Raw genomic sequence first — 8,315 nt, forward strand, 5'->3', positions numbered from 1 at the left:
GGGAGTATGAGGACAGATTCAGCACAGCAGAAATAGCCTCAACTCAAAAAAGTTATTTTTTTTAATCACAGCTTTTCGGCTTCCTCTCAAGAGAACAATGTCACACCTGAGTGGAGACAGACCAGAAATTCTTTGTAAGCAGCAGGACAAAGTGTTTTAAATGCAAAGAGGAGGGTTTTGTACAGAGGGTTACCAGAAGTGCTAACATCCTGTTTTCATCTTTGTGGTTTGCACTGATATGCTTTGAGTCTGTTGGGTTAACGAAAGGTGGGACAACAAAAGTGATAAATTTATCTACTTAGAGAAAATTACACCCAACCCCTCTGTTGAAAATTAAAGAGTAGTTTATGGAATTCCTGATACAACTGATCTCAGGAAATGGCATTTGGGCATTTTTTGTTTCTGTTAGAAAAATAATGGGAAAATATTTGTTTCCCTTATTAAATCCCATGTCTCTGAATAAGCATTAAGACACATCTTTATTATTTAGCCACTTTAAAAATACAGACTTTCATATTAACAGTATATCTGAGAATAACCAATATAGACCTGGGAAATGAAAGTTTTGGACCTTTTGAATTACAGAAGGAAATAATCACACACTTAAGAGTTTCAGAATCAAAACTAAATTCTGTTTTCTTCAGAAATAATGAAAGCTGGAACAGTGATCTTTGCCTTATGATAACCTCATTGATAATGCATCAAGAGCAAATAGACAACCAATCTGCAAAGAATCAGTGAAACCATTAACAGAAGGCTTAGCAGAAGCACAGACAACACCTGAAGGACGAGATGTCATCCAGAGGGACCTGGACAGGTGCCATGAGCCATGGGAACCAGGTGCTGCTGCTGCACCTGTCAGGACAACCCCTGGGATCAATCCAGGTGGGGATGGGCAGAAGGAGCAGCCCTGGGAGAAGGATCTGGGGGTACTGTGGGTGAGAGCTGGACATGCCTCAATTCAGAACCCCCCTGGCTGCACCCAGAGCCCCAGGGCAGCAGAGGAGGGCGATTCTGCCCCTCTGCCTGGCTCTGCTGAGCCCTCCCTGCAGGGCTGCATCCAGCCCTGGGCCCAGCACAGGAAGGACAGGGAGCTGCTGCAGCCAGGCCAGAGCAGGGACACCAAGGCAATCAGAGGGATGGAGCAGCTCTGCTGGGAGGAAAGGCTGAGGGAACAATTGGGATTGTTCAGCCTGGGGAAGAGAAGGCTTTGGGGTGACCTCGTTGTGGCCTTGCAGTGCCTGAAGGGAACCCACAGGAAAGATGGAGAGAGACTCTTGACAAGGGCCTGGAGTGACAGGACAAGGGGAAATGGCTTCACACTGACAGGAGTGGGTTTAGACTGGATATGAGGAAGAAATTGTTCCCTGTGAGGGTGGTGAGGCCCTGGCCCAGGTTGTCCAGAGAAGCTGTGGCTGCCCCATCCCTGGCAGTGTCCAAGGCCAGGTTGGATGGGCTCTGAGCAACCTGGGATAGTGGAAGGTGTCCCTGCCCATGGTGGGGGGTTGGAAATGGATGGGCTTTAAGGTCCCTTCCAACCCCAGCCATTCCATGGTTCTGTGATATTCCTTGTCAATGCAATTCCTTCAGTCACAAGTAATACAGGGAGAAATGGACTTGCTGCCATCCACTGTAATCAATAGGCTTAGATAGGAAATTACTGACACTGTGGATTAGTAAAAGCTCAGTTTCATTAATCAGTAACAATCGCTTCACTGCTTTACAAAACTCCCTACCTCATCATGGTATCATGATCCTCAATGAAGCCCCAGGAGCTCCAAGGAAGTTCTTCATTGTCTGAGCCTGACTAATGCTGCTGACTTCCAGTAAGAGCACACACAGACAAAAATATTTGCCAGACTGCAACAAACATTTAAAGTGACCTTTAAAATTAATAAATTCAAGGAATACAGTTAGATATTATAAAGTAATTTATTTTACACTTTTTTTTAAAAATACAAAATTCTAAAAAACATTTCCCTATCATTCATGCTGCCATAGTGCTGTCTAGACTATGCTAATGCCAGGAGTTTAGGTATTAAAGAATTAAAATTATCACAAACCAACATATCTGAATATAATACATCAAAAAGCTGGTGGCCCAGATTAACCATTTTGATTAAATAACGTTATTATTGAGTAGCACTTAAAGATACCCAGTAATTTGCAGAATAAAAACTCATCCTAATATCAGACACATCCGTAACACATCCTCCAAAATGGCTGATTCCAGGATGCTGCCCACCCTCTGTTTATCGCCAAACCCTTTCCACAGTCTTCTCCTCTGTGTGGCACTTTTTCACTGGCCATTTGTGCTGGTAGCACTGGGATGGAGAGGTTTGACTCTTGCCAGTCTGGAGAGGCCAAGTCTAAGGCACTGAGTAGGTGACTTAACAGGAACACATTTCACATTACTGCTTCCTGATAGAGCTGGAGATGATTTTAAAACAGAAATAAGGTATTAGAAGTTAAAAGGGGAAATAATATCATATGACTGTTGTCTTGTAATATTTTCCCTAGCAGAACAAAAGAAGCATTCTGAAGAGAGTGCCAAAAGGTCTGAACTACAGAGGCACGTGGAAATCACTCACCAGGGATTCCTCCCTCTGGGAGCCAATGCAGCAGGAATGGTGCACAGGTTAATTACCCAGCCACAAACTGCAGCAACACTGGGAAACTGCTCCCAGTGTCCTGGGCATTTTCAGGCACTCCACAGAGAAACACTGAGCCCAACTCCCATGGGGAAACGAGGACTTGACAGAAAGGAGCCAAACAGAAAGAACCATATACAGAAAATAAGAGTAAATATAAAGAAAAATCAAAGAATGAGATGTCAGCAGCAGGATGCTCAAACACCTTAAGAAAATAAAACTTTTAAGCATTTGCTTTATTAGAGCAGCTAAAATACTCCAGCATTTTTTTTGTTTTTGTTTTTGCTTAGAATAGAAAATAATTTAGCACATACCAGAGATAAAGAAAGCTCTAAATAAGAGCTAAATAGACATGAAAGGATCTTTTGATTAAGGTCTGATCCACAGTTTGGAAAACACTCTATAAGCCTCAGGCAGATAAAGGAGTTAATGATAATGCTGTAAAAGAAGCATAGGTATAGCTTTTCTTCCTTTCTCTCTTTTTTGTTTTAAATCTGTCCAAAGAAAATCTCTATAAAATATACATTAAGTGTAGGCATTTTCCAGGAATAGTTTATTTTTTGTTTGCTTTTAGGAGAGATTGCTAAAAGCTTAAGTCAACTCATGCCCGTGTCTATAGCTGCACCCATACCTGGTGGTGTCCATTTAGGCTTTTTGTCTGTGACAGGACTTGATGCATGCAGAGGTCTCCCTGCTGCTTCTGAGGGACTGGACATCACCTTCTGCCTTGGCTCAGAGTTCTGTTCTGTTATCCAGGAAGGAGAAACTATAGGCGATGCTGGGATGGAAAAAAAAATTGCTTTAGAAAGATGTTCTTTAGCAGAGAAATCATCACTTCAGATGACAGACCACTGCACAGCAGAAATAATGAGGATGGTTCTAGACTGTTCCATCCTGAAGCAGTAAGTATTTACACAGACACCTTACCTGTTAGGGAATAACAGACATGGACGCAGCTTGCTCTTCCACAAGATGACAGTCACAGGAAGAAAAGAAGGGAGGCTACTTGCTTTTTAAAATAAGCTTAAACAAAGCCAACAGTGAAAGCTCCAACACTGATAATATTCCAGGGTCACTGTTTTGACACAAACCCCAGAAAAAAACTAGAAAAATCTAGAGGATCTTTAAAGAGACGAAACTTTCCTGGACAAGGAGGGCAGAAGGAATTTCTCCTGACATACAAATGCAGAGAAGCAGTGACATTTTGCTGGTTTGGGAGTGAATAAGCTCCAGTGTGTAAATTTAGTGTGAAAGTGCAAATGAGATGTCTCGAGTATGGGGGGAGTAAGTGAAAATGCAGTCAAAGCAGCCTGAATTTCACTAAAAATCCACACTAAATCCACATCCAAAGCATAACTAAGGAGAGGGTTTTGGTGGAGAAGAACTTACTGGGTACAGACTCTGGCTCAGAGTCCAGATCATGGGGTCTGTCATCACTGTCAACTACCAATGACATGTGATGTACTGGAACTTTGTCTGCTGCTGTCCTTTGCCTCCCATCACCATCAGGTGTGTCATCATCCATAACCTGATTGAGACCTACAAAACAGAAAGTGTTCAATCAGCTCAAATTTGCAGTACATCTATTCTCTTCCTCTAAAATAATTTGGTATTTGAGTCCCCAGAATTCATTTTGGTGATATGAAGTTATACTATTCAGAAACATATCACTGACACTTGTTTTCATGTGCTTCTCATTTTATTTTCTCATTGTCAAATTTATTAACATTTATCGTAATCAGGCTAACAAAAAGAAGATCAAAAATTCACCCATCCACAGGTTTGCTCATTTTAAGACTGGGACCAAATTTTCAATGAAAGAATTGACACCTCCTTCAACCTTAAATATATTTAAGATAAAGACTCTTTATTCCACACCAATAAAAAAAAAGAAACCAATGGAAACAAAGAAGAGATAAGCTACTTAAATGCTTTTTGTGAAAGGAGTGTAAAAACAACTTACCTAAAAGTTCACTGTCTACACTGCAGTTGGAAAAAGGGGATCTCCTCTGTGTATTTTCTGATTCAATAGTCTTACCTGTTTTAAGACCCAGAAAAAAAAAATGAAATATTACTATACAAAAACACATTACAAAAAGTAAAAATATTAAGAAATTAAAACAGATGAAGTTTTATCTGTCTCTAATCCAAGCATATATTTGGAAGATCTTATAGAAGAGTTACTTCCCTCATAGAAAAAAACCCCATGAACATAAGAAAAGAAGCAACACCTAGAAACCCTCTCTTGTCATGACATCTTGAAATAAAATACAATTTTCAATCTATTTCAGTGTAAAATAAATTGCCATGTTCAAATTCACTGCATATAAATAAAGAGTGTTGCATGGAACTGTAAAGTAACCTTGTTCTTCTGAATTTTTCACCTCTTGGGGATTTGTAGATTTTTCTTTCACAGATAAGGCTAAGGCAACTTCCAAATCTCTTTTATAAAGTTTGTCATCCAAGGATAACCTGTGGAAAAAATGCCAACATGTTAAATAATAAAGCAATTATATAAGTGTTATAGAACTATTTCTGGCTCAGTGAGCTGTTTAAAATTTAGATACTTGTGAAGAGATTAATATTTCAATACATATCTATAGTATATTCTGTTACAAATATTATATTTGAAATTACTTAGACAAAACACAATAATTTTTAAAGCACTCTATACTTTAAAGCATTATGACTGCAAAACAGTGTATGTGTGCATATATATAGATATATCTATATCTATATATATGAACTATTAACTGGCATTACTGCAGGAAAAAAAATAAATTATTGCTTTTGCTTGAAATTCCACACCAGAATGTAATATTTAAACACAACTCTACTAATAAAAATTAGATTTCTCTTTTTCATTTACATTGACGTTTTCTGCTCCTTTACATATGTTCTTTTGGAAGGAATCAAATTTGTCTTTATATTTCTCTGGCTTAGGAGTCCCTAAGAAACTCAGAATTTTTAGAGTTATATGAAGGTGCATCAATAAGGCTCAAAATCTTTATTACGGTCATGTATTAGCTGTTTGTTCTCAGCTCCGTAAAACTCTAGGGAGAAAGAAACTAAACCCAAATATTCTTATTGAAATCCAGTTTTGCACAGAGTTGACCACAACATTTCTTACCTCTTATTAAGTGTCTGTGATGGAGTCACTTCTCTGGGCTTTTTTGGCTTCTCTTTTTTCTCCTTCTTTGACTCCTTGAGCTGTGTTCTAGATTTTTTGCTTGAAGGTGCAAAGTCTTCATCTGTTGGAAAACAGCAACAAGCTCTCACGAGTTTTTCTATATTCTTAAATTTCATAATTTTCATTGCATGCTGAAAATATATTGAGATAACCTTTTCTGGAAATTAATCCTACTTTAAAAGAACAAACAACTCTAACTGCACAATCCTTAAACATATTTAAAAGGAAAATTCAACATAGCCTCTTTTACATTTTTCAAATTCTTGATGTACAAGAACATCCCACCTACCATCATCTTCCAAATCCCCAAACTGAGAATAATCAACAACTTTCTTGTTCCTGTGGCAAAAAAAAAAAATATAAAATACACACTATTAATCCTTTCTGACCAAGCATCTTGATTTGGTAACACTTCTGGATAAATCATGTTTTACAAGGAAAAAAAAGCAGTACGTGTTCAGGTGGACAGAATCACAGAATCATGGATTATCCATGAGTTGGAAGGGACCAACAAAGATCATCCAGTCCAGCCCCTGGCCCTGTTCAGGACACCCCACCAGTCCTACCCTGGGCATCCCTGAGAGTACTGTCACAACACTCCTGGAGCTCTGGCAGCCTTGGGGCCATGCCCATTCCCTATTCCAGTGCTCCACCACCCTCTGTGGAAAGAACTTTTTCCTCTTTTCCTGATATCCAACTTAACCCTCCCCTGGCAAAGCTCCAGTTGTTCCCTGGGTTCTGTCCCTACGCACAGAGAGCAAAGATAAAATTATAACCAGTGCAACTGTACACAATGGCTTATTATGAATAGCTTGTTGATTTTTTTAAAAAGACTCCCCACCCTGTCTGGACAATCTGTTCAGGGCTCAGTCACTGCCCAGCACAGAAGTTCTGCCTCATGTCCAGGTGGAACTTCCTGGGATCAGTCCCTGCCTGTTCCTCTGGTGCCATTGCTGGGCCCCCCGGAGCAGAGCCTGGGCCCTGCTCCGAGCCCTCCCTGCTCACAGGGACACCCAGGGCTGAGGGCCCCTCTCAGCTGGGGCTCCTCTCGAGGCTGGACAGCCCCAGCTCCCTCAGCCTTTCCCTGTCAGAGATGCTCCAGGCCCTAAATCATCTCTGCAGCCTCTGCTGGCCCCGCTCCAGGAGCTCCCTGTCCCTCCTGTGCTGAGGAGCCCAGGGCTGGACACAGCTCTCCAGATGTGCCTGGCAGGGCTGGGCAGAGGGGCAGGATCACTCCCTGAGCTGCTGACACTGCTCTTCCCATTGCACCCCAGGCCATCATTGCCCTTCTTGTCCCCCTGGGCACTGCTGGCTCATGGACAGCCTGCTGCCCACCAGGACCCCCAGGTCCTTCTCAGCAGAGCTGCTGGCCAGCAGGTCACCCCCAGCCTGTGCTGGTGCATGGGGCTATTCCTTCCCATGTGCAGAATACTGCACTTGCCTTTGTTGAATTTTAGACACTTCTTCTCTGCCCATCTCTGCAACCTGTCCAGGTCCAGGTCCCTTTGAAGAGCTGCACAGCACTCTGTGGTATCGGCCGCTCCTCCCATCTTTGTGTCATCTGTGAACTGCTGAGGAGACATCAACCCCTTCATCCAAATCATGGATGAGCAATTTAAAGAACACTGGGCCAAATATTATCCCTCCTGCAGGGCTGCATCCAGCCCTGGGCCCACCACAGGAAGGACAGGGAGCTGCTGCAGCCAGGCCAGAGCAGGGACACCAAGGCAATCAGAGGGATGGAGCAGCTCTGCTGGGAGGAAAGGCTGAGGGAACAATTGGGATTGTTCAGCCTGGGGAAGAGAAGGCTTTGGGGTGACCTCATTGTGGCCTTGCAGTGCCTGAAGGGAACTCACAGGAAAGATGGAGAGAGACTCTTGACAAGAGCCTGGAGTGACAGGACAAGGGAATGACTTCACACTGACAGAGAGAAGGTTTAGATTGGATATGAGGAAAACATTGTTCCCTGTGAGGGTGATGAGGCCCTGGCCCAGGTTGCCCAGGGAAGCTGTGGCTGCTCCATCCCTGGCAGTGTCCAAGGCCACGTTGGATGGGGCTCTGAGCAACCTGGGATAGTGGAAGGTGTCCCTGCCCATGGCAGGGGGTTGAAAATGGATGGGCTTTAAGGTCCGTTCCAACCCAAGCCATTCTACGACAGAATCCCAGGGGACACCACTAATGCCGGGCCTCCAACAACACGGCCCTATCGCTGATCACGACCGCTCTGCTGGAAGGGAAAGGGGCCACCCTGGAATGTCCCAGAGGCCCCGAGGGGATCGGGGGAGCCCCTCGTCCCCCAGCCCCGCACACGCACCTCCTGGCCGGCCGCGCCATTCCCGCCGCCGCCGCCGCTGCGCGTCCTGCGGCCCCAGGAGCAGCGCCGAAAGTGCCGCTGCGGACGCGCAGCTGCGATGACGGGACGGGGTAGGCGGAACATCCCGGCTCCCCCTTCCCCGTGGCCCGCTTAACGCGCG

At 43.5% G+C, this 8,315-nt stretch overlaps 1 protein-coding gene across 3 annotated transcripts; it reads right to left on the bottom strand.

Annotated features, from left to right (window-relative positions):
- Positions 1 to 1,933: 1,933 nt before the first annotated feature.
- On the bottom strand, positions 1,934 to 8,252 carry LOC131573808 (RAD51-associated protein 1-like). Of its 3 annotated transcripts, XM_058828079.1 has the most exons (9): positions 8,156 to 8,224; positions 7,283 to 7,409; positions 6,131 to 6,180; positions 5,782 to 5,902; positions 5,014 to 5,123; positions 4,615 to 4,689; positions 4,041 to 4,190; positions 3,283 to 3,429; positions 2,297 to 2,753 (listed from the first exon to the last, which is right to left on the bottom strand). In XM_058828079.1, the coding sequence occupies exons 2-9, from the start codon at positions 7,315 to 7,317 to the stop codon at positions 2,644 to 2,646; spliced, it is 798 nt and encodes a 265-aa protein (XP_058684062.1). In that variant the 5' UTR covers positions 7,318 to 7,409; positions 8,156 to 8,224; the 3' UTR covers positions 2,297 to 2,643. The 3 variants fall into 3 exon arrangements, with proteins under 3 accessions (XP_058684061.1, XP_058684062.1, XP_058684063.1); XM_058828078.1 differs by lacking the exon at positions 7,283 to 7,409 and having other exon boundaries at positions 1,934 to 2,430; positions 8,156 to 8,252; XM_058828080.1 differs by lacking the exon at positions 7,283 to 7,409 and having other exon boundaries at positions 8,156 to 8,252.
- Positions 8,253 to 8,315: the final 63 nt, after the last annotated feature.

This window comes from Poecile atricapillus, chromosome Z (genome assembly GCF_030490865.1).
Source record: "Poecile atricapillus isolate bPoeAtr1 chromosome Z, bPoeAtr1.hap1, whole genome shotgun sequence".
In the NCBI taxonomy this organism is placed as follows: Eukaryota; Metazoa; Chordata; class Aves; order Passeriformes; family Paridae; genus Poecile; species Poecile atricapillus.